At 50.6% G+C, this 26,148-nt stretch overlaps 1 protein-coding gene across 1 annotated transcript in view; it reads left to right on the top strand.

Moving 5' to 3' along the window:
- Positions 1 to 26,148, top strand: part of LOC144485729 (SCO-spondin-like) — a 449,590-nt gene that overhangs the window by 157,526 nt on the left and 265,916 nt on the right. Inside the window, exons 14-18 of the mRNA XM_078203820.1 lie at positions 328 to 474; positions 556 to 705; positions 3,199 to 3,365; positions 9,423 to 9,577; positions 19,391 to 19,611. Coding sequence (XP_078059946.1) covers positions 328 to 474; positions 556 to 705; positions 3,199 to 3,365; positions 9,423 to 9,577; positions 19,391 to 19,611 — 840 coding nt within the window. The remainder of the gene's footprint in view (positions 1 to 327; positions 475 to 555; positions 706 to 3,198; positions 3,366 to 9,422; positions 9,578 to 19,390; positions 19,612 to 26,148) is intronic.

Raw genomic sequence — 26,148 nt, 5'->3', positions numbered from 1 at the left:
GATTCCTGATCGGTAAGGGAATTAGGGGTTATAGGGATCAGGCGGGTAAGTGGAACTGATCCACTTCAGATCAGTCATGATCTTATTGAATGGCGGGGCAGGCTCGAGGGGCTAGATGGCCTACTCCTGCTCCTATTTCTTATGTTCTTATGACAGTCTCCCAGTTTCTCTCCCAGACTCCAGTCATTGTCATCCTGACACATTCATCATTCCAGAGCCTTTGCGGGGTTTGGATGTTTGAAATTCCGCTCAGCCTCTGGATTCTAACGCAGTGTACTCGGACTCACTGATTGTCATTCTGAACTCCATTCGGTCTCTCCCGCACAGGCTGGAGTCCGTGGACCGAGTGGAGCTCCTGTTCGAAGTCGTGTGGAGCGGGATTTGAGTTTCGGAACCGGAGCTGTGACTCTGATCTCCAGGAATCGTGTACTGGGAATGCTCAGGATACACGGAGCTGCAATGGGAGCTGTGATGGTGAGTTTCTGGAGATGATTTGGTTTTTATATTACAAGCTGTCAGAGTCAGCATTTCCCACACATTTTCTTTCAATCACAGCCTGGTTGGTGTGGAGTAAATGGTCCAGCTGGTCACCGTGCAGCGTATCATGTGGAGGGGGTGAACAAGTCCGGAACCGTTCCTGTCTCAATCCACTGTGCCAAGGCTTCCCTGTCCAGAGTAAAACCTGTCAGACCCAGGTCTGTCTCGGTGAGTCCTTTCATCTTTACCTTGCTGAATACACCAGGAAGGTGGGGGAAGGCGGGAGCTTCGTGTCACTGTCACTGGGCTAGTAATCCAGAGGTAGATAAAAACAGAAAATGCTGGAAAAATTCTGCAGGTCCGGCTGCATCTCTGGAGAGAGCGAGAGAGAGAGTGCTCACGTGTTCGCTGAGCAGAGACTGATAGCCAGGTTCCGCACACATGAGGACGGCCTCAACCGGGATATTGGGTTCATGTCACACTATCTGCAACTCCCACAACTTGCCTGGACTTGCAAAGTCTCACTGGCTGTCCTGTCTGAAGACAATACACATCTCTTTAACCTGTGCTAATGCTCTCTCCACTCACATTGTCTGTACCTTTAAGACTTGATTAGCTGTAAAGACTCGCATTCCAATCATTATTCATTATTCTGTAAATTGAGTTTGTGTCTTTATATGCCCTGTTTGCTGTTCATGAGCAGATCTCCCACTCACCTGACGAAGGAGCAGCGCTCCGAAAGCGAGTGACGTTTGCTACCAAATAAACCTGTTGGACTTTAACCTGGTGTTGTTAGACTCCTTACTGTGTTTACCCCAGTCCAACTCCGGCATCTCCACATTAGTGACTGGCCAGTGACCAGTGGCGTACCACACGGATCTGTGCTGGGCCCCCTATTGTTCGTCATTTATATAAATGACATAGACGACTGTGTGAGGGGTAGGATCAGTAAGTTTGCCGATGACACAAAGATTGGCCGGATGGTTAACAGTGAGGTTGAGTGTCTTGGGTTACAGGAAAATATAGATGAGATGGTTAAATAGGTGGATAAGTGGCAGATGGAATTTACTTGGAAACATAGAAGATAGGAGCAGGAGGAGGCCATTTGGCCCTTCGAGTCTGCTCTGCCATTCATTACGATCATGGCTGATCATCCAACTCAATAGCCTAATCCTGTTTTCTCCCCAAACCTTTGATCCCATTCACCCCCAAGTGCTATATCCAGCCGCCTCTTGAATACATTCAATGTTTTGGCATCAACTACTTCCTGTGGTAATGAATTCCACAGACTTACCACTCTTTGGGTGAAGAAATGTCTCCCCATCTCCATCCTAAATGGTCTACCCTGAATCCTCAGACTGTAGCCCCTGGTTCTGGACTCCCCCACCATCGGGAACATCCTCCCTGCATCTACCCTGTCTAGACCTGTTAGAATTTTATAAGTCTCTATGAGATCCCCCCAATTCGTCTGAACTCCAACCAAAACAATCCTAACCTAGTCAATCTCTCCTTATACACCAGTCCCGCCATCCCCAGAATCAGTCTGGTAAACCTTCACTGCACTCCCTCGAGAGCAAGAACATCTTTCCTCAGAAAAGGAGACCAAAACTGCACACAATACTCTAGGTGTGGCCTCACCAAGGCCCTGTATAATTGCAACAACACATCCCTGCTCCTGTACTCGAAACCTCTCGCAATGAAGGCCAACATGAAGTGATGTACCTCTGAGGCTGTATAAGGCTCTGGTCAGACCCCATTTGGAGTATTGTGAGCAGTTTTGGGCCCCATATCTAAGGAAGGATGTGCTGGCCTTGGAAAGGGTCCAGAGGAGGTTCACAAGAATGATCCCTGGAATGAAGAGCTTGAGGAACGGTTGAGGACTCTGGGTCTGTACTCATTGGAGTTTAGAAGGATGAGGGGGGATCTTATTGACCTTGGTGTGTTTGTCCATAGATCTCTGAAAGCGGGAGGGCATGTTAGTAGGGTGGTGAAAAAGGCATATGGGACACTCACCTTTATCAATCGGGGTATAGATTACAAAAGCAGGGAAGTCATGTTGGAGTTGTATAGAACTTTGGTGAGGCCACAGCTGGAGCACTGGGTGCAGTTCTGGTCGCCACATTATCGGAAGGATGTGATTACACTGGAGGGGGTGCAGAGGAGATTCACTAGGATGCTGCCTGGGATGGAGCATTTCAGTTATGACGAGAGGTTAGATAGGTTTGTGTTGTTTTCTCTGGAGCAGAGAAGACTGAGGGGCGACCTGATGGAGGTGTACAAGATTATGAGGGGCATGGACAGTGTGGATAAGGAGCAGCTGCTCCCCTTAATTGAAGGGTCAGTTCCGAGGGGACACAGGTTAAAAGTGAGGGGTGGGATGTTTAGGGGGATGTGAGGAAAAACTTTTGTACCGAGAGGGTGGTGAGGGTCTGGAATGCGCTGTCTCGGAGGGTGGTGGGGGCGGGTTGCCTCACATCCTTTAATAAGGACCTGGATCAGCACTTGGCGCATCATAACATTCAGGGCCAGAGGCCAAGTGCTGGCAACTGGGATTAAGTGGACAAGTCAGGGCTTTTCATGCGTCGGTGCGGACTTGATTGGCCGAAGGGCCTCTTCTGCACTGTAATATTCTGCGATTCTGTGACAGGGAAGTGAGTGATGTCTGGAGTTCATTGTGCTGGTTTCCAGTGACCACGTTGAAGCAGTTTTCTCTGTTTGTAGAGGTTGGCTGCCCTTCAGACCGACTGTACCGAGAATGTGTGAGCAGCGAGGGTTGTCCGTACAGCTGTGCCCATCTGAGTGGGCTGGTGGACTGCTTCAGCGAAGGCTGTGAGGAAGGTTGTCACTGTCCTATCAACATGTACCTACACAACGGATCCTGTGTCAAGGTGAGAGTTGGGCCTCCCATGGAATTTATTGATGATGAAAATTTGATGAAGGTTCCAGGCTTTATTTATCGAGTGGCCGAGGAAGTTGATCTCAGCTGGTGTGGGATTGAGTTGCACACACACAGCAGCAAGAAACTTTTTCACCCAGAGGGTGGTGAATGTGTGGAATTCACTCCCACAGAAATTAGTTGAGGCCAAAACATTGTCTGATTTCAAGAAGAAATTAGATATCGCTCTTGGGGCTAAAGGGACCACGGGATATGGGGGGATCAGGATATTGAATTTGATGATCAGCCATGATCACAATGAATGGCAGAGCAGGCTCGAAGGGCCGAATGGCCTCCTCCTGCTTCTAGTTTCTATGGAGCTCCCATAGGCAGCAGCCATGACACGTCACCCATCCTGCCATCCGTATTGTGGGAAGTCAATACATTTATTTCAAAGAACAAAGAAAATTACAGCACAGGAACAGGCCCTTCGGCCCTCCAAGCCTGTACCGACCATGCTTCCCGACTGAACTAAAGCCCCCTACCCTTCCAGGGACCATATCCCTCTATTCCCATCCTATTCATGTACTTGTCAAGACGCCCCTTAAAAGTCACGACCATATCTGCTTCCACGACTCCCACGGCAACAAGTTCCAAACACCCACTACTCTCTGTGTAAAAAATCTGCCCCGTACATCTCCTTTAAAGCTTACCCCTCGCACCTTAAACCTATGCCTCCTAGTAATTGACTCTTCCACGCTGGGAAAAAGCTTCTGACTATCCACTCTGTCCATGCCTCTCATAATCTTGTAGACTTCTATCAGGTCGCCCCCTCAACCTCCGTTGCTCCAGTGAGAACAAACCAAGTTTCTCCAACCTCTCCTAGAACCATAGAACCATAGAAAATTACAGCTCAGAAACAGGCCTTTTGGCCCTTATGGTCTGTGCCGAACCATTTTATGCCGAGTCCCACTGACCTGCACTTGGACCATATCCCTCCACACCCCTCTCATCCATGAAACCGTCCAAGTTTTTCTTAAATGTTAAAAGTGACCCCGCATTTACCACTTTATCCGGCAATCATTCCACACTCCCACCACTCTCTGCGTGAAGAAGCCCCCCCTAATATTCCCTTTAAACTTTTCTCCTTTCACCCTTAACCCATGCCCTCTGGTTTTTTTCTCCCCTAGCCTCAGCGGAAAAAGCCTGCTTGCATTCACTCTATCTATACCCATCAAAATCTTATACACCTCTATCAAATCTCCCCTCAATCTTCTACGCTCCAGGGAATAAAGTCCCAACCCATTCAATCTCTCTCTGTAACTCAGCTTCTCAAGTCCCGGCAACATCCTTGTGAACCTTCTCTGCACTCTTTCAATCTTATTTACATCATTCCTGAAACTAGGTGACCAAAACTGGACACAATACTCCAAATTCAGCCTCACCAATGCCTTATATAACCCTACCATAACACTCCAACGTTTATACTCGAAACTCCGATTTATAAAGGCCAATGTACCAGAGGCACTCTTTACGACCCTATCCACCTGTGACATCACTTTTAGGGAATTCTGTACCTGTATTCCCAGATCCCTCTGTTCAACTGCACTCCTCAGAGTCCTACCATTTACCCTGTACGTTCTTCTTTGGTTTGTCCTTCCAAAGTGCAATATCTCACACTTGTCTGCGTTAAATTCCATTTGCCATTTTTCAGCCCATTTTTCTAGTTGGTCTAAATCCCTCTGGAAGCTTTGAAAACCTTCCTCACTGTCCACTACACCTCCAATCTTTGTATCATCAGCAAACTTGCTGATCCAATTTACCACATTATCATCCAGATCATTGATATAGATGACAAACAACAATGGACCTAACACCGATCCCTGCGGCACACCACTAGTCACAGGCCTCCACTCAGAGAAGCAATCCTCCACAACCACTCTCTGGCTTCTTCCATTGAGCCAGTGTCTAATCCAATTTACTACCTCCCCATGTATACCGAGCGACGGAACCTTCCTAACTAACCTCCCAAGAGGGACCTTGTCAAAGGCCTTGCTGAAATCCAGGTAGACAACATCCACCGCCTTCCAATCATCCACTTTCCTGGTAACCTCATCGAAAAACTCTAATAGATTGGTCAAACATGACCTACCACGCACAAAGCCATGTTGACTCTCCCTAATAAGTCCCTGTCTATCCAAATATTTGTAGATCCTATCCCTTATCACACCTTCCAATAACTTGCCCACCACCGACGTCAAACTTACTGGCCGATAATTTCCCGGATTTCTTTTGGAACCTTTTTTAAACAACAGAACAACATGAGCCACCCTCCAATCATCCGGCACCTCCCCCGTGAATACTGACATTTTAAATATGTCTGCCAGGGCCCCTGCAAGTTCAACACTAGCTTCCCTCAAGGTCCGTGGGAATACCCTGTCCGGTCCTGGGGATTTATCCACTCCGATTTGCCTCAAGACAGCGAGCACCTCCTCCCCTTTAATCTGTAAAGGTTCCATGGCCTCCCGACCAGTTTGCCCTATTTCCGTAGACTCCATGCCCATTTCCTCAGTAAATACGGATACAAAAAAACCATTTAGTATCTCCCCCATCTCTTTTGGTTCCATACACAGTCTACCACTCTGGTCTTCAAGAGGACCAATTTTATCCCTCACTATCCTTTTGCTCCTAACATACCTATAGACGCTCTTTGGATTTTCCTTCACTCTGTCTGCCAAAGCATCCTCACTGGACTTTTATGAAGATGTCACTAGTGCGGTTGACAGAGGGGAACCGGTGGATGTGGTGTTTTTAGATTTCCAGAAGGCGTTCGATAAGGTGCCTCACAAAAGGTTGCTGCAGAAGATTGGGGTACACGGAGTTAGGGGTAAGGTGTTGGCGTGGATTGGGGATTGGCTATCTAACAGGAAGCAGAGAGTTGGGATAAATGGGTGCTTTTCTGGTTGGCAGTTGGTGACCAGTGGCGTGCCGCAGGGATCGGTGCTGGGGCCTCAATTGTTTACCATTTACATAGATGATCTGGAGGAGGGGACTGAATCTAGGGTATTCAAGTTTGCTGATGACACGAAGGTGAGTGGGAAAGCGAATTGCGTGGAGGACGCGGAAAGTCTGCAGAGAGATTTGGATAGGCTGAGCGAGTGGGCGAGGATCTGGCAGATGGAATATAACGTTAGCAAATGTGAGGTTATCCACTTTGGAAGAAATAATAGTAAATTGGAATATTATTTAAATGGAGAAAAATTACATCGTGCGACTGTGCAGAGGGACCTGGGGGTCCTTGTGCATGAATCGCAAAAACTCAGTCTGCAGGTGCAGCAGGTGATCAAGAAGGCAAATGGAATGTTGGCCTTTATCGCGAGGGGGATAGAATATAAAAGCAGGGAGGTCTTGCTGCAACTGTACAAGGCACTGGTGAGGCCGCAACTGGAGTACTGTGTGCAGTTTTGGTCCCCTTATTTGCGAAAGGATATATTGGCCTTGGAGGGAGTGCAGAGAAGGTTCACCAGGTTGATACCGGAGATGAGGGGTGTAGCTTATGAGGAGAGATTAAACAGATTGGGTCTGTACTCGTTGGAGTTTAGAAGGATGAGGGGTGATCTTATAGAGACATATAGGATAATGAAGGGGCTGGATAGGGTAGAGGTGGAGAGATTCTTTCCACTTAGAAGGGAAACCAGAACTAGAGGGCACAGCCTCAAAATAAGGGGGGGCCAGTTCAGAACAGAGTTGAGGGGGAACTTCTTCTCTCAGAGGGTAGTGAATCTCTGGAATTCTCTGCCCATTGAAGTGGTGGAGGCTTCCTCGTTGAATATGTTTAAATCACGGGTCGATAGTTTTCTGATCGATAAGGGAATTAGAGGATATGGGGAGCTAGCGGGTAAGTGAAACTGATTCGCTTCAGATCAGCCATGATCTTGTTGAATGGCGGGGCAGGCTCGAAGGGCCAGATGGCCTACTCCTGCTCCTAATTCTTATGTTCTTATGTTCTTATGTTATGTTCTTATGTTCATGTCTTCTTTTAGCCCTCCTGATTTCCCTCTTGAGTAGCTTCTTGCACTTTTTGTACTCCTCGAGCATCTGATGTGTTCCTTGCTGCCTGTATAGCTAATCCTCATAGCTAATACCCTCCATACCAGGCAACATCCTGGTAAATCTTTTCTGTACCCTCTCCGAAGCTTCCACATCCTTCTGGTAGTGTGGCGACCAGAATTGAACACTATATTCCAAGTGCAGCCTAACTAAGGTTCTATAAAGCTGCAACATGACTTGCCAATTTTTAAACTCAATACCCCAGCCAATGAAGGCAAGCATGCCGTATGCCTTCTTGACTACCTTCTCCACCTGCGTTGCCACTTTCAGTGACCTGTGTACCTTTACACCCAGATCCCTTTGCCTATCAATACACTTAAGGGTTCTGCCATTTACTGTATATTTCCTATCTGTATTAGACTTCCAAAATGCATTACCTCACATTTGTCTGGATTAAACTCTATCTGCCATCTGTCCGCCCAAGTCTCCAACTGATCTATATCCTGCTGTATCCTCTGATGGTCCTCATTGCTATCTGCAAATCCACCAACCTTTGTGTCGTCCGCAAACTTACTAATCAATCCAGTTACATTTTCCTCCAAATCATTTATATATATTACAAACTGCAAAAGTCCCAGCACTGATCCCTGAGGAATGCCACTTGTCACAGCCCTCCATTCAGAAACGCACCCTTCCACTGCTACCCTCTGTCTTCTTTGACTGAACCAGTTTTGCATCCACCATGCCAGCTCACCTCTGATCCCATGCCACTTCACCTTCTGCACCAGTCTGCCATGAAGGGCCTTGTCAAAGGCCTTACTGAAGTCCATGTCGACAACATCCACTGCCCTACCCTCATCAATCATCTTCGTCACTTCCTCAAATAACTCGATCAATTTCGTGAGACACGACCTCTCCTTCACAAAACCATGTTGCCTCTCACTAATACGTCCACTTAATTCCAAGTGGGAATAAATCCTGTCTCGCAGAATTCTTTGCAATAATTTCCCTACCACTGATGTAAGGCTCACCGGCCTGTAATTACCTGGATTATTCTTGCTACCCTTCTTAAACAAAGGAACAACATTGGCTATTCCCCAATCCTTTGGGACTTCCCCTGTAGCCAGTGAGGATACAAAGATTTCTCTCAAGGCCCCAGCAATTTCCTTCCTTACCTCTCTCAGTATTCTGGGGTATATCCCATCAGGCCCTGGGGACTTGTCTACCTTAATGTTTCTCAAGAACCCCAATACCACCTCCTTTTTGATCGCAACATGAGTCAAACTATCTACACACCCTTTCCCAGACTCATCATCCACCAAGTCCTTCTCTTTGGTGAATACTGATGCAAAGTACTCATTTAATACCTCACCCATTTCCTCTGGCTCCACGCATAGATTCCCTCCCTTGTCCTTGAGTGGGCCAACCCTCTCCCTGGCTACCCTCTTGCTCTTTACATATGTATAAAAAACCTTGGGATTTTCCTCAATCCTGCTGGCCAATACTTTTTCATGACCCCTTTTAGCCCTTCTTAATCCTTGCTTAAGTTTCTTTCTATTTTCCTTGTAGTCCGCACTTGCTTCGTGTGTTCCCAGCTTCCTAGCTTTGACAAATTCTTCCTTTTTTCCTTTGACTAGGTTCACAATATCTCTCGTTATCCAAGGTTCCCAAAACTTTCCATACTTATCCTTCATCCTCACGGGATATTAAGAGATATTTCTCTTAATTATTTTAGAGTCTCCCTCTTGGCTGAACTCCCTTAGTCCCCAAACTCCCAGCTTCACCCTCTGTGCTCCCAGTGCAGACGAGACAGCACTGAGAAACTCCTTCCTGAAACACAAATGAGTCTCGCTCTGCTAATGATGAGAAATTGGTTTGAACTAGTTGCATAATGAATGACTCTGAGCTGAGAGTTTATATCTTTCCATTCTACTCTGTAAATCTGCAAAGCCCTTCTGTATTTATATTCTATCCGATTAACAATTCTTCTGTCCCTAAACCTGTCGTGTGTTATGTTTAGGAATGTCCATGTGTTCTAACGGAGGAGATTTTGCAGTTATTCCAGAATCATTCCGTTGATTCTTCAGTCTCTCTGACTATTCTGATGGATAATAGTGCCGAGGTGCAGGAGGAGATCCCATCAGGAACCACCCTACACCATGACTGCAGCAACTGGTGAGGAATGTCCCCGAACCTTTTCACTGAACGCAATCAGTCAGCACAAAATGACCCGGACTGAGGTTGACACGAAAGAGGCAGGAAAATGACTGGGAGAGTTGGATGGATTACAGGGAGGTCAGGAGTAAACAGATGAGGCAAAGGAAGAGAAATTGGCCCAGAAATTAACAACTACGACAATCCCAACCCCCATGCATTGTTGCTGCAACATTCCCAACCATGTGTTGTTGTTGTAATGTTCCCAACCCTCATGCATCATAGACTCATCGAGATATACAGCATGGAAACAGGCCCTTCGGCCCAACTCATCCACACCGACCAGGTTTCCTGAACTGAACTAGTCCCATTTACCTAGAAATATAGAAACTAGAAGCAGGAGGAGACCATTCGGCCCTTCTAGCCTATTCCCCATTTATTATGATCATGGTTGATCATTAAATTCAATATCCTGATAATAATCTGCCTTCCTATTATTGCTACCAAAGTGGATAACCTCACATTTATCCACATTATGCTGTATCTGCCATGCAGATACCCACACACTCAGCCTGTCCAAACCACGCTGAAGCATCTCTACATCCTCCTCACAGCTCACAGTCCCACTCAACTTTGTATCATCGGCAAATTTGGAGATAATACATCCAGTTCCCGCTTTCTAATCATTAATATATAATGTGAACAGCTGGGATCCCAGCACAGATCCCTGCGGAACCCCACTAGTCACTGACTGCCAATCAGAAAAAGACCCATTGATGCAACTCTTTGCTTCCTATCTGTTAACCAGCTTTCTATCCATCTCAAGACATTAGCTGCAATCCCATGTGCTTTAACTTTACACAGTAGTCTGTCACGTGAGACTTTGTCAAAAGCCTTCTGAAAGTCTAAATAAACCACATCCACTGGTTCTCCTCGGTCAACTCTACCAGTTACATCCTCAAAAAATTCCAATAGATTTGACAGGCATAGAATCCGTTCAGCGCAGAAGGACGCCACTTGGCCCATCGAGTCCGCACCAACACCATCCCACCCAGGCCCCATCCCCGCTTAGTTACCCTGCTAATCCCTCCAACCTATCACATCCCAGGACACTAAGGGTTAATTTAGCATGTCTAATCAACCTAACCTGCACAGCTTTGGACTGTGGGAGGAAACCAGAGCACCCAGTTTCTTGTTCATTGTTCCCTTGTTTATTTATTACTGTCACAGGTAGTCTTACATTAACACTGCAATGAAGTTAGTGTGAAAATACCCTAGTCGCCACATCCGGTGCCTGTTCGGGTACACTGAGGAAGGATTTAGCATGGCCAATGCACCTAACCAGCACGTCTTTAGGACTATGGGAGGAAACACACGCAGACACTGGGAGAGTCTGCAGACTCCGCACAGACTATGACCCAACCCGGGAATTGAACTCAGACCCTTGGCGCTGTGAGGCAGCAGTGCTAACCACTGTGCCACTGTGCTGGTCCATGCTAACTTTGTCTGATTATACCACTGCCTTCCAAATGCTGAGTTATGAAATCCTTGATAATGGACTCTAGCAACTTCCCCAGTACCGACGTTAGGCTCACTGGTCTATAGTTCCCTGTTTTCACTCTACTTCCCTTTTTGAATAGCGGGCTTACATTAGCTACTCTCCAATCTGTAGGAACTATTCCAGAGTCCAAAGAACTTTGGAAAATAACCACCAATGGATCTGCTATTTCCAGGGGAACTTCCTTAAGTACTCTGGGATGAAGATTATCAGGACTTGGAGATTTATCCATCTTCAATCCCATCAATTTCCCCAAAACCATTTCTCTACTAATGCTGATTTCCTTCAGCTCCTCACTAAAACTTGTTTCTCTCAGCTTTGTGAAGACTGAAGCAAAGTACAAATTTAATTCCTCAGCCATTTCTTTATTCCCCGTTATGAATTCTCCTGTTTCTGACTCTAAGGGGCCTACATTCGTTTTTGTCAATCTTTTTCTCTTTACTTACCAATAGAAATTTTTACAGTCAGTTTTTATCTTCCCCACTAGCTTACTTTCATACTCTATTTTTCCCTTCTTAATCAATCCCTTGGTCCTTCCTTGCTGAATTTTAAACTGCTCCCAATCCTCAGGCCTATTGCTTCCTGGAATCTGACACTATCTCTAATTTCCCTTGTAAGCCATGGTTTGGCCACAATTCCCTTCCCACTCTTGCGCCAAACAGGAATAAACAACTTCTGGAATTCACCTATTCATTCTTTAAATGCCTGCCATTGCCTGTCCACTGTCTTTCCTTTCAGTAATGTTTCCCAGTCCATCATGGACAATTCATGCCTCATACCGTCACAGTTACCTTTATTGAGATTCAGGACCCTGGTCTCAGAATCAGCTACATCACTGTGCACCTTAACAAAGAATTCTACCAGATTATGGTCACTCATTCCCAGGGGTTCTCTCACAACTAGATTGCCAACTAATCCTTTCTCATTGCACAACACCCAGTCCAGGATGGCCTGTTCCCTTGTTGGTTCCTCAATGTATTGCTCCAGAAAACCATCCCATACACACTCCAGAAATTCCTCCCCTATTGTACTGTGACTAATTTCTCTCTCCCAATCTATATGCAGATTAAAGTCACCCATAATCCCAATTGTTCCTTTAACACATGTATCTCTGATTTCCTGTCTAATGCTTTTCCCAACATTACCCCTACAGTTTGGGGTCTGTAAACCACCCCCACCAATGTTTCTTTACCCCTTGTTGTTTCTTAACTCCACCCATACAGATTCCACATCATCCATGCTGGTATCTTCCCTCACTATCGTATCAATATCATCTTTAATCAATAATACAACTCCATCACCTCTTCCTTTCTGTCTGTCCCTCCTAAACACTGAATAGCCTCAATGTTTATTTCCCAACCTTGCTCACCTTGGAGCCAGGTCTCCATAATGCCAACTATATCACACCCCTTTACATCTAACTGTGTAACTAATTCACCCATTTTGTTTCGAATGTTCCGAGCATTCAGGTACAAAACCCGAAGGTGGGCACCTTTAACATTTCTTTCCCCTTTCCTACTATTTTTTACTTGGTCCTTATCTGACTCTGGTCCTTGATTTCTCTGCCGATCACTTTCCTTATTCTCCTTACTGTCTTTTCCTCTCATTCTTAATTCCCCCTGCTCTGAATCCTTGCAAAGGTTCCCATCCCCCTGCTAAATCAGTTTAAACCCTCCCCAACCCCTCTGGCAAGTACCGCCCCCCCCCCAAGGACATCAGTCCCGGTACTGTCCAGGTGTAACCCATCCAGTTTCTCCAGATTCCACCTCCCCTGGAACTGGTCCCAATGCCCCAGGAATCTGAAACCCTCCCCCTGACACCATCTCTTCAGTCACATATTCATCCTATGGATCCTGTCATTTCAACTCTGACTAGCACGTGGCACAGGTAGTAATCCTGAGATCACTACCTTTGAGGTCCGTCTTTTCAGCTTGCTTCCTCACTCCCTGTATTCTGCTTTTAGGACCTCATCCCATTTTTTACCTATGTCATTTGTACCAATGTGTACTTCAGCCACTGGCTGTTCGCCCTCCCCCTTCAGAATGTCCTGCAGCTGCTCCGAAACATCTTTGACCCGAGCACCAGGGAGGCAACATACCATCCTGGAGTCTTGTTTGCGGCCACAGAAACCCCTGCGTATTCCCCTTACAATTGAATCCTCTATATCTATTGCATTGGCACACTTTTTACCCCTCCCCTCTGCAGCAGAACCAACCATGGTGCAACGAGTTTGGCTACTGCTGCTTTCCCCTGAGAGGTCATTCCCCTCAACAGTATCCAAAGCGGGATATCTGTTTTGCAGGGGAATAGAACATAGAACATTACAGCACAATACAGGCCCTTCGGCCCTCGATGTTGCGCCGACCAGTGGAGCCAATCTAAAGCCCCTCTCATCTACACCATTCCAATATCATCCATATGTTCTTCCAATAACCATTTGAATGCTCTTAATGTTGACGAGTCCACTACTGCTGCAGGCAGGGCATTCCACGCCCTTACTACTCTCTGAGTAAAGAACCTACCTCTAACATCTGTCCTATATCTCTCACCCCTCAATTTAAAGCTATGTCTCCTCGTGCTAGCCATCACCATCCGAGGAAAAAGGCTCTCACTATCCACCATATCTGATCCTCTGATCATCTTGCATGCCTCTATTAAGTCACCTCTTAACCTTCTTCTCTCTAACGAAAACAACCTCAAGCCCCTCAGCCTTTCCTCATACGATTTTCCCACCATACCAGGCAACATCCTGGTAAATCTCCTCTGCACCCTTTCCAACACTTCCACATCTTTCCTATAATACGGCGACCAGAACTGTACGCAATACTCCAAATGCGGCCGCACCAGAGTTTTGTACAGTTGCAGCATGACCTCCTGGCTCCAAAACTCAATCCCTCTACCAAGAAAAGCTAACACACCGTACGCCTTCTTAACAACCCTATCAACCTGGGTGCCAACTTTCAGGGATCTATGCACATGGACACCCAGATCCCTCTGTTCATCCACACGACCAAGTATCTTACCATTAGCTCAGTACTCTGTATTCCTGTTACTCCTTCCAAAGTGAATCACCTCACACCTTTCCGCATTAAACTCCATTTGCCACCTCTCAGCCCAGCTCTGCAGCTTATCTATGTCCCTCTGTAACCTGCCACTTCCCTCCGCACTGTCTACAACTCCACCGACTTTAGTGTCATCCTCAAATTTACAAATCCATCCTTCTACGCCCTCATCCAGGTCATTAATAAAAATGACAAACAGCAGTGGCCCCAAAACAGATCCTTGCGGTACACCACTCGTAACTGAACTCCAGGATGAATATTTCCCATCAACCACCACCCTCTGTTTTCTTACAGCTAGCCAATTCCTGATCCAAACCACTAAATCACCCTCAATCCCATGTGTCCCTATTTTCTGCAAAAGCTTACCATGGGGAACCTTATCAAACGCTTTGCTGAAATCCATATACACCACATCAACCGCTTTACCCTCATCCACGTCTTTGGTCACCTTCTCAAAGAACTCAATAAGGTTTGTGAGGCACGACCTACCCTTCACAAAACCGTGCTGACTATACCTAATCAAATTATTCCTTTCTGGGTGATTATAAATCCTATCTCTTAAAATCCTTTCCAATACTTTGCCCACAACAGAAGTAAGGCTCACCGGTCTATAATTACCAGGGTTGTCCCTACTCTCCTTCTTGAACAAGGGGACAGCATTTGCTATCCTCCAGTCTTCTGGCACTGTTTCTGTAGACAATGACGACCCAAAGATCAAAGCCAAAGGCTCTGCAATCTCCTCTCTAGCCTCCCAGAGAATCCTAGGATAAATCCCATCCGGCCCAGGGGACCTATCTATTTTTACCCTTTCCAGAATTGCTAACAACTCCTCCTTATGAACATCAATCCCATCCAGTCCAACAGCCTGCATCTCAGTACTCCCCTCGACAACACTGTCCCTCTCCAGTGTGAATACCGATGAAAAATATTCATTTAGTGCCTCTCCTATCTCTTCAGACTCCACGCACAACTTCCCACTCCTGTCCTTGACTGGCCCTAATCTTACCCTGGTCACAGGAGATTTCTGCACTCCCTGCCTGTCTCTCTTGCTCTGCCTGGTGGTCACCCATTCCCGTCCTGCCTGCGGAGTCTGAGCCTGCGGTGTGACCACCTCTCTATACGCGGTATCCACGATACTCTCTGACTCACGGATGCTATACAATGTCTCCAGCCGCCGCTCCAGCTCTGAAACTCGAGCTTCCAGGAGCTGTAGCTGGAGACATTTCCTGCACACATGCTGACCCAGGGAGCTGGAACTGTCCCCAGCCTGCCACAATTTCATTGTTGCATTGTGGGTTAGTAGAGGGCATTGATACCAGCATCGACCAGTTACTTGGTAAAACTGGAACAGTCCCAACTGGGCAGGTGTGGATGGTGGATGGAGAGCACGGATTTGGAAAGAAGTGGGTCAGAAATGGGGTACAGATGATAAGAGGAGATGTGAGCTGGAACTCGGGTACAGGGAAGGGGGTAAGGCTGAGAGCAGGTGTGGATAGGGAGAGAAGAGGAGGGATTGAGAGGTGTAGGAGGGATACAGACGGGAAAGTGAGGGGAGAGAGCAGGGTATATGGGGGAGAGCGGGGTGTATGGGGGAGAGCGGGGTGTATGGGGGAGAGCGGGGTGTTTGGGGGAGAGCGGGGGGCTTTGGGTGAGAGCGGGGGGCTTTTGGGTGAGAGCGGGGGGCTTGGGGGAGAGCGGGGGGCTTGGGGGAGAGCGGGGTGTTTGGGGGAGAGCGGGGTGTTTGGGGGAGAGCGGGGTGTTTGGGGGAGAGCGGGGTGTTTGTGGGGGAGAACGGGGTGTTTGTGGGGGAGAACGGGGTGTTTGGGGGAGAGCGGGGTGTTTGGGGGAGAGCGGGGGGTGTTTGGGGGAGAGCGGGGTGTTTGGGGGAGAGCGGGGTGTTTGCGGGGGAGAGCGGGGTGTTTGGGGGAGAGCGGGGTGTTTGCGGGGGAGAGCGGGGTGTTTGCGGGGGAGAGCGGGGTGTTTGGGGGAGAGCGGGGTGTTTGGGGGAGAGCGGGGTGTTTGGGGGAGAGCGGGGTGTTTGGGGGGGAGCGGGGTGTTTGTGGGGGAGAGCGGGTGTTTGGGGGGGGAGAGCGGGATGTTTGCGGGGGAGAGCGGGGTGTTTGGGGCCAGCGGGATGGGGGGTGAGTGTCCATAGAACATAGAACAGTACAGCACAGAACAGGCCCTTCGGCCCACGATGTTGTGCCGAGCTTTATCTGAAACCAAGATCAAGCTATCCCACTCCCTATCATCCTGGTGTGATCCATGTGCCTATCCAATAACCGCTTAAATGTTCCTAAAGTGTCTGACTCCACTATCACTGCAGGCAGTCCATTCCACACCCCAACCACTCTCTGCGTAAAGAACCTACCTCTGATATCCTTCCTGTATCTCCCACCACGAACCCTACAGTTATGCCCCCTTGTAATAGCTCCATCCACCCGAGGAAATAGTCTTTGAACGTTCACTCTATCTATCCCCTTCATCATTTTATACACCTCTATGAAGTCTCCCCTCAGCCTCCTCTGCTCCATAGAGAACAGCCCTAGCTCCCTCAACCTTTCCTCATATGACCTACCCTCCAAACCAGGCAGCATCCTGGTAAATCTCCTCTGCACTCTTTCCAGCGCTTCCACATCCTTCTTATAGTGAGGTGACCAGAACTGCACACAATATTCCAAATGTGGTCTCACCAAGGTCCTGTACAGTTGCAGCATAACCCCACGGCTCTTAAACTCCAACCCCCTGTTAATAAAAGCTAACACACTATAGGCCTTCTTCACAGCTCTATCCACTTGACTGGCAACCTTTAGAGATCTGTGGATATGGACCCCAAGACCTCTCTGTTCCTCCACAGTCTTCAGAACCCTACCTTTGACCCTGTAATCCACATTTAAATTAGTCCTACCAAAATGAATCACCTCACATTTATCAGGGTTAAACTCCATTTGCCATTTTTCAGCCCAGCTCTGCATCCTATCTATGTCTCTTTGCAGCCTACAACAGCCCTCCACCTCATCCACTACTCCACCAATCTTGGTGTCATCAGCAAATTTACTGATCCACCCTTCAGCCCCCTCCCCTAAGTCATTAATAAAAATCACAAAGAGCAGAGGACCAAGCACCGATCCCTGCGGCACTCCGCTAGCAACCTGCCTCCAATCCGAAAATTTTCCATCCATCACCACCCTCTGTCTTCGATCAGATAGCCAGTTGCCTATCCAATCTGCCAACTTTCCCTCTATCCCACACCTCCTCACTTTCATCATAAGCCGACCATGGGGGACCTTATCAAACGCCTTACTAAAATCCATGTATATGACATCACTTGCCCTACCTTCATCAACACACTTAGTTACCTCCTCAAAAAATTCAATCAAATTTGTGAGGCACGACTTGCCCTTCACGAATCCGTGCTGACTATCCCGGATTAATCCGCATCTTTCTAAATGGGGAGGATGAGTGTCTGTGGCGGGGGGGGGTGTGAGTGTCTGTGGCGGGGGGGGTGTGAGTGTCTGTGGTGGTGGGGGGGGTGTGAGTGTCTGTGGCGGGGGGGGTGAGTGTCTGTGGCGGGGGGGTGTGAGTGTCTGTGGCGGGGGGGGGTGTGAGTGTCTGTGGCGGGGGGGGTGTGAGTGTCTGTGGCGGGGGGGGTGTGAGTGTCTGTGGCGGGGGGGGGGTTGTGAGTGTCTGTGGCGGGGGGGTGTGAGTGTCTGTGGCGGGTGGGTGTGAGTGTCTGTGGCGGGGGGGTGTGAGTGTCTGTGGCTGGGGGGGGTGTGAGTGTCTGTGGCGGGAGGGGGGGTGTGAGTGTCTGTGGCGGGGGGGGGGGTGTGAGTGTTTTTAGTGGGGGGGTGTGAGTGTCTGTGACGGGGGTGTGAGTGTCTGTGGCGGGGGGGTGTGAGTGTCTGTGGCGGGGGGGTGTGAGTGTCTGTGGCGGGGGGGTGTGAGTGTCTGTGGCGGGGGGGTGTGAGTGTCTGTGGCGGGGGGGTGTGAGTGTCTGTGGCGGGGGGGGGTGAGTGTCTGTGGTGGGGGGGTGTGAGTGTCTGTGGCGGGGGGGGGTGAGTGTCTGTGGCGGGGGGGTGTGAGTGTCTGTGGTGGGGGGGTGTGAGTGTCTGTGGCGGGGGGGTGTGAGTGTCTGTGACGGGGGGTGTGAGTGTCTGTGGCGGGGGGGCTGTGAGTGTCTGTGGCGGGGGTTGTGAGTGTCTGTGGCGGGGGTTGTGAGTGTCTGTGGCGGGGGGGTGTGAGTGTCTGTGGCGGGGGGGGTGTGAGTGTCTGTGGTGGCGGGGGGGTGTGTGTGTCTGTGGCGGGGGGGTGTGAGTGTCTGTGGCAGGGGGGTGTGAGTGTCTGTGACGGTGCGGGTGAGTGTCTGTGGCGGGGGGGTGTGAGTGTCTGTGGCGGGGGGGTGTGAGTGTTTTTAGCGGGGGGGTGTGAGTGTCTGTGACGGGGGGGTGAGTGTCTGTGGCGGGGGGGGTGTGAGTGTCTGTGGCGGGGGGGTGTGAGTGTCTGTGGCGGGGGGGTGTGAGTGTCTGTGGCGGGGGGGTGTGAGTGTCTGTGGCGGGGGGGTGTGAGTGTCTGTGGCGGGGGGGGTGAGTGTCTGTGGCGGGGGGGTGTGAGTGTCTGTGGCGGGGGGGGGTGTGAGTGTCTGTGGCGGGGGGGGTGAGTGTCTGTGGCGGGGGGGGTGAGTGTCTGTGGCGGGGGGGGTGTGAGTGTCTGTGGCGGGGGGGGTGTGAGTGTCTGTGGCGGGGGGGGTGAGTGTCTGTGGCGGGGGGGGTGAGTGTCTGTGGCGGGGGGATGTGAGTGTCTGTGGTGGCGGGGGTGTGAGTGTCTGTGGCGGGGGGGTTGTGAGTGTCTGTGGTGGCGGGGGTGCTGTGAGTGTCTGTGGTGGCGGGGGGGGGGTGTGAGTGTCTGTGGTGGCGGGGGTGCTGTGAGTGTCTGTGGCGGGGGGATGTGAGTGTCTGTGGCGGGGGGGTGTGAGTGTCTGTGGTGGCGGGGGTGCTGTGAGTGTCTGTGGCGGGGGGATGTGAGTGTCTGTGGCGGGGGGGTGTGAGTGTCTGTGGCGGGGGGGGGTGTGAGTGTCTGTGGTGGCGGGGGTGCTGTGAGTGTCTGTGGCGGGGGGGTGTGAGTGTCTGTGGTGGGGGGGGGGTGTGAGTGTCTGTGGTGGCGGGGGTGCTGTGAGTGTCTGTGGGGCTGCATTAACCTTCCTGTTTTCCCAATCAGTTCCTGCAGGAATGCTCAGCTGCTTTGCTCATTCTCCGCCTGTGTCCTTGATGGTCAGTTTTCCGATTGGAGCCCCTGGACTCCCTGTTCCCGGAGCTGCGGCGGGATTGGCCACATGATGAGATCACGTGACTGTTCAAAGCCAGCACCAACCAATGGAGGAAGAGACTGTGTTGGACCTCGTATCGATTTCAAATTCTGTCCGACTGCGGAGTGTGAAGGTGAGAGAGAGAGAGGGAGACGGAGATGGAGAGGGAGACGGAGAAAGAGAGAGGGAGAGAGAGACGGGGAGACAGAGAGAGAGAGAGAGAGAGAGGGACAGAGAGAGAGGGACTGAGTGAATAAAGCAAAGTTTATTTATTAGTCGCAAGTAGGCTTACATTAACACTGCAATGAAGTTACTGTGAAAATCCCTGTCACCACACTCTGGTGCCTGTTTGGGTACACTGAAGGAGAATTTAGCCCGGCCAATGCACACTAACCAGCATGTCTTTCAGACTGTAGGAGGAAGGATGTGGAAAAGATTGAAAGGGTGCAGAGGCGATTTACAAGGATGTTGCCTGGATTGAGTGGCATGCCTTATGAGGATAGGCTGAGGGAGCTCGGTCTTTTCTCCTTGGAGAGACGTAGGATGAGAGGAGACCTAATAGAGGTATATAAGATGTTGAGAGGCATAGATCGGGTGGACTCTCAGAGGCTTTTTCCCAGGGTGGAAATGGCTGCTATGAGAGGACACAGGTTTAAGGTGCTGGGGGGTAGGTACAGGGGAAATGTGAGGGGGAAGTTTTTCACACAGAGGGTGGTGGGTGAGTGGAATCGCGTTCCGTCAGTGGTGGTGGAGGCAAACTCAATAGGGTCTTTTAAGAGACTCCTGGATGAGTACATGGGACTTAATAGGATGGAGGGTTATAGGTCGGCGTAAAAGGTAGGGATATGTTCGGCACAACTTGTGGGGCCGAAGCGCCTGTTTTGTGCTGTAGCTTTTCTATGTTTCTATGAAACTGGAGCACCTGGAAGAAACCCATGCAAACACAGGGAGAGTGCGCAAACTCCGCACTCAGACAGTGACCCAAGCCGGGAATCGAACCCGGGTCTCTGGCGCTGTGAGGTAGCAGTGCTAATTACTGTGCCGCCTGGAGAGAGAGACAGAGACAGAGAGAGGGAGATTGGTGGGCGTGGGCAGGGGGAGATTGGCACGCAGGGCAGAGAGAGATTGGCACGTGGGGCAGAGAGAGATTGGCGCGCGGGGCAGAAGATTGGCGTGCGGGGCAGAGAGAGATTGGCGCGCGGGGCAGAGAGAGATTGGTGCACGGGGCAGAGAGAGATTGGCACGTGGGGCAGAGAGAGATTGGCGCGCGGGGCAGGGGGAGATTGGAGCGCGGGGCAGGGGGAGATTGGTGCGTGGGGCAGAAGATTGGCGTGCGGGGCAGAAGATTGGCGTGCGGGGCAGAGAGAGATTGGCGCGCGGGGCAGGGGGAGATTGGTGCGTGGGGCAGAGAGAGATTGGTGCGTGGGGCAGAGAGAGATTGGTGCGTGGGGCAGAGAGAGATTGGCGCGCGGGGCAGGGGGAGATTGGAGCGCGGGGCAGGGGGAGATTGGTGCGCGGGGCAGAGAGAGATTGGCACGTGGGGCAGAGAGAGATTGGCGCGCGGGGCAGAGAGAGATTGGCGCGCGGGGCAGAGAGAGATTGGCGCGCGGGGCAGAGAGAGATTGGCGCGCGGGGCAGGGGGAGATTGGTGCGTGGGGCAGAGAGAGATTGGCGCGCGGGGCAGAGAGAGATTGGCGCGCGGGGCAGGGGGAGATTGGTGCGCGGGGCAGGGGGAGATTGGTGCGTGGGGCAGAGAGAGATTGGCACGTGGGGCAGAGAGAGATTGGCGCGTGGGGCAGAGAGAGATTGGCACGCGGGGCAGAGAGAGATTGGCGCGTGGGGCAGAGAGAGATTGGCACGTGGGGCAGAGAGAGATTGGCGCGCGGGGCAGGGGGAGATTGGTGCGTGGGGCAGAGAGAGATTGGTGCGTGGGGCAGAGAGAGATTGGCGCGCGGGGCAGGGGGAGATTGGTGCGTGGGGCAGAGAGAGATTGGTGCGTGGGGCAGGGGGAGATTGGAGCGCGGGGCAGGGGGAGATTGGTGCGCGGGGCAGGGGGAGATTGGTGCGTGGGGCAGAGAGAGATTGGCACGTGGGGCAGAGAGAGATTGGCACGTGGGGCAGAGAGAGATTGGCGCGCGGGGCAGGGGGAGATTGGTGCGTGGGGCAGAGAGAGATTGGTGCGTGGGGCAGAGAGAGATTGGCACGTGGGGCAGAGAGAGATTGGCGCGCGGGGCAGGGGGAGATTGGTGCGTGGGGCAGAGAGAGATTGGCACGTGGGGCAGAGAGAGATTGGCGCGCGGGGCAGGGGGAGATTGGTGCGTGGGGCAGAGAGAGATTGGTGCGTGGGGCAGGGGGAGATTGGAGCGCGGGGCAGGGGGAGATTGGTGCGCGGGGCAGGGGGAGATTGGTGCGTGGGGCAGAGAGAGATTGGCGCGTGGGGCAGAGAGAGATTGGCACGTGGGGCAGAGAGAGATTGGCACGTGGGGCAGAGAGAGATTGGCGCGCGGGGCAGGGGGAGATTGGTGCGTGGGGCAGAGAGAGATTGGCACGTGGGGCAGAGAGAGATTGGCGCGCGGGGCAGGGGGAGATTGGTGCGCGGGGCAGGGGGAGATTGGTGCGTGGGGCAGAGAGAGATTGGCACGTGGGGCAGAGAGAGATTGGCGCGTGGGGCAGAGAGAGATTGGCACGTGGGGCAGAGAGAGATTGGCGCGCGGGGCAGGGGGAGATTGGCACGTGGGGCAGAGAGAGATTGGCGCGCGGGGCAGAGAGAGATTGGCACGTGGGGCAGAGAGAGATTGGCGCGCGGGGCAGAGAGAGATTGGTGCGCGGGGCAGAGAGAGATTGGTGCGTGGGGCAGAGAGAGATTGGCGCGCGGGGCAGGGGGAGATTGGCGCACGGGGTAGGGGGAGATTGGCGCACGGGGTAGGGGGAGATTGGCGCGCGGGGCAGGGGGAGATTGGCGCACGGGGCAGAGGAGTAGAGAGAGCGCTAGTGATGGGTGTCTAATGTACTGCATTGCAGTAACTAATGACCAGCGACTCGCCAACACTGAGCTGCTGTGTGTCTGTCCACGGCCCAGGAGGACTCCCATGCCCCCAGTACGTGAGCTCTTTTGTGCCCCGATCGTCCCATTGGCCGTGTGACCACCTGGTCCACATCTTCCCCATTTAATTTGGGATAACTGGTGGTACCGAGGTGTAATAATGTAAGTGGACAGGCGTGAGGTGTAAACTATTCCCAGAATCCCCGGTTAAACAGGTTAACAACACACAACTATTTATATTGTGCAAAATGCAGCCTGGGCTGCTGTTGCTGTATAGCCCATCACTTCTCTTCCACCTCATCCCCCTTTAAAAAACAAAGTTCATTTGTAGACGAGTAAATCAGATTGTCCTGTTTCTGGTTTATTCAGGTGCCCTGGGTGTGCGTGACTGTCATGATGTGGAGATGCCGGTGTTGGACTGGGGTAAACACAGTAAGAAGTCTCACAACACCAGGTTAAAGTCCAACAGGCTTATTTGGTAGCAAATACCATAAGCTTTCGGAGCAATGCTCCTTCGTCAGATGGAGTGGTCTCTGATCTCAAACAGGGCACAGACACAGAAATCAAATTACAGAATACTGATTAGAATGCAAATCTCTACAGCCAGCCAGGTCTTAAATGCACAGACAATGTGGGTGGAGGGAGCATTCAACACAGGTTAAAGAGATGTGTATTGTCTCCAGACAGTACAGCTTGTGAAATTGTGCAAGTCCAGGAGTCAAGCTGTGGGGGTTACTGATAATGTGACATAAATCCAACATCCCGGTTTAGGCCGTCCTCATGTGTGCGGAACTTGGCTATCAGTTTCTGCTCAGTGACTCTGCGCTGTCGTGTGTCGTGAAGGCCACCTTGAAGAACGCTTACCTGAAGATCCAAGGCTGAATGCCCGTGACTGCTGAAGTGCTCCCCCACAGGAAGAGAACAGTCTTGCCTGGTGATTGTCGAGCGGTGTTCATTCATCCGTTGTCGTAGCGTCTGCATGGTTTCCCCAATGTACCATGCCTCGGGACATCCTTTCTTGCAAGACTGTTCTCTTCCTGTGGGGGAGCACTTCAGCAGTCACGGGCATTCAGCCTTGGATCTTCAGGTAAGCGTTCTCCAAGGTGGCCTTCACGACACACAGTATTCTGTAATTTGATTTCTGTGTCTGTGCCCTGTTTGAGAACTGATATCCACTCCATCTGACGAAGGAGCATTGCTCCGAAAGCTTATGGTATTTGCTACCAAATAAACCTGTTGGACTTTAACCTGGTGTTGTGAGACTTCTTACTGTGTGTGACTGTGCCAGTTGCCTATGACCGTGAGATGGTGAATTCAGTGTGGATGGCATCAGGTGTCTTTTTAGTGTATCCAGTGGCTGTAGAACTGGCTGTTTCGCCTTCTGGGGGGGCCTCCATTTCCATTGGCAATAGGGGGCCAAGATTGCCAGCTGGGTGTCTGGGGTAACGTGGTGGTTGATGATGGTTGATGTGCCGTCCAGGTACCTGCAGTTAGTGACATGGTTTGATCAGTATGAGTGCCCTCAGAGCAGACCACATGGCTATTGGCTGTGGGTCATGGCTTTTACCATCTGGATACTGCCCTCCCCATGTTAGCCATGGGTCCAGTTCAGGGATTCTTCTGCCCCGTATCTGGTTACTTCCATCCCAAGTGCCCTGTGTGGAGTTCCTGGGTGTCGTACCTCGAGCGAGATGGGGATGGCGAATCACAGGCCACGCAGTATCAGTTTGTCTTGTACAGTTAACTCCTCTCTCTCAGAGAAGGACATGCAGAATTCGTGGGAAATTCCTTTGAGGACTTGGGGCAACCTTTCACAATGACGTGGTGTAGCTGGCTGCATGTGGGACATCCTGAAATTCCTCAATTCAACACGACAAAAGTACCTGTACTGTCATGATGTCACGCGAAATTAGGAGGGCTAAAAGGGGTTAAGAAACATAGAAACAGAGAAAAACTACAGCACAAACAGGCCCTTCGCCCCACAAGTTGTGCCAAACATATCCCTACCTTCTAGGCCTACCTATAACCCTCCATCCTATTAAATCCCATGTACTCATCCAGGAGTCTCTTAAAAGATCCTATTGAGTTTGCCTCCACCACCACTGACGGCAGCCGATTCCACTCACCCACCACCCTCTGTGTGAAAAACTTCCCCCTCACATTTCCCCTGTACCTACCCCCCAGCACCTTAAACCTGTGTCCTCTCGTAGCAGCCATTTCCACCCTGGGAAAAAGCCTCCGATAGTCCACCCAATCTATGCCTCTCAACATCTTATACACCTCTATTAGGTCTCCTCTCATCCTTCGTCTCTCCAAGGAGGAAAGAGCGAGCTCCCTCAGCCTATCCTCATAAGGCATGCCACTCAATCCAGGTAACATCCTTGTAAATCACCTCTGCACCCTTTCAATCTTTTCCACATCCATCCTGTAATGAGGCGACCAGAACTGAGCACAGTACTCCAAGTGGGATCTGACGAGGGTCTTATATAGCTGCATCATTATCCCCGGACTCCGAAACTCAATCCATCGATTGATAAAGGCCAGCACACCATACGCCTTCTGAACCACCTCCTCCACCTGCGGGGCTGATTTTAGAGTCCTATGGACCCGGACCCCAAGGTCCTTCTGATCCTCTACAGTACTAAGAGTCTTTCCCTTAATATTGTACTCCTTCATCCCATTTGACCTGCCAAAATGGACCACTACGCATTTATCTGGGTTGAAGTCCATCTGCCACTTCTCCGCCCAGTCTTGCATCCTACCTATGTCCCTCTGTAACTTCTGACATCCCTCCAGACTATCCACAACCCCACCAACCTTCGTGTCGTTGGCAAACTTACCAACCCATCCCTCCACTTCCTCATCCAGGTCATTTATGAAAATGACAAACATCAAGGGTCCCAGAACAGATCCCTGGGGCACACCACTGGTGACCGACCTCCATTTAGTAAAAGACCCATCTATACCCACTCTCTGCCTCCTTTGGGAAAGCCAGTTCTGGATCCACAGGGCAGCAGCCCCTTGGATCCCATGCCCTCTCACTTTTTCTCGAAGCCTTGCATGGGGGACCTTATCAAACGCCTTGCTAAAATCCATATAAACCACATCTACCGCCTTCCCTTCGTCAATGTGTTTAGTCACATTTTCGAAGAACATGTGGAATGTGGGTTGTGGGATGTCTTTAGCAAACAGGGTCAAGAAGAATTCCAAGGCTTTTTATGCATCTATTAGGCGCAAGAGGGGTGTATGGGAAAGAGCAGGCCTACTGAAGAACAATGGAGGGAGGTTATGCGTGGAGCCATAGGGAGTGGGCGAGTTCCTTAATGAAGCATTGTTCCACTGGAGCAAGCTGAGTGGGAGTGATTGGAGGCAGCAGTGCTGGTGAGAGATTAATTGAATTGTTTATTTATTTAATTAGTCAGCTAGTGTGTGTTTTATTTTGGCCTTTACTTTTGCAGCAGTATTTTAAGTTTAAAGTGAAAACTGGAAGTGGGCTGCTAAGGAGTCTGGGAAGGGTTTTTTAAGCGCGCGAAGTATAAAAGGTAGGCTGCAGTATACAGCGGGCAGCGCCGGGAGCGGGCAGTGGAGTGCGTGGGAAGCAGAGTGTGAGCTATAAGGCTTTGGCTC

This window comes from Mustelus asterias, unplaced genomic scaffold (genome assembly GCF_964213995.1).
Source record: "Mustelus asterias unplaced genomic scaffold, sMusAst1.hap1.1 HAP1_SCAFFOLD_212, whole genome shotgun sequence".
NCBI lineage: Eukaryota > Metazoa > Chordata > Chondrichthyes > Carcharhiniformes > Triakidae > Mustelus > Mustelus asterias.
Note: the sequence above shows the minus strand (reverse complement) of the source record. Positions and strands in the feature narration are given on the sequence as shown.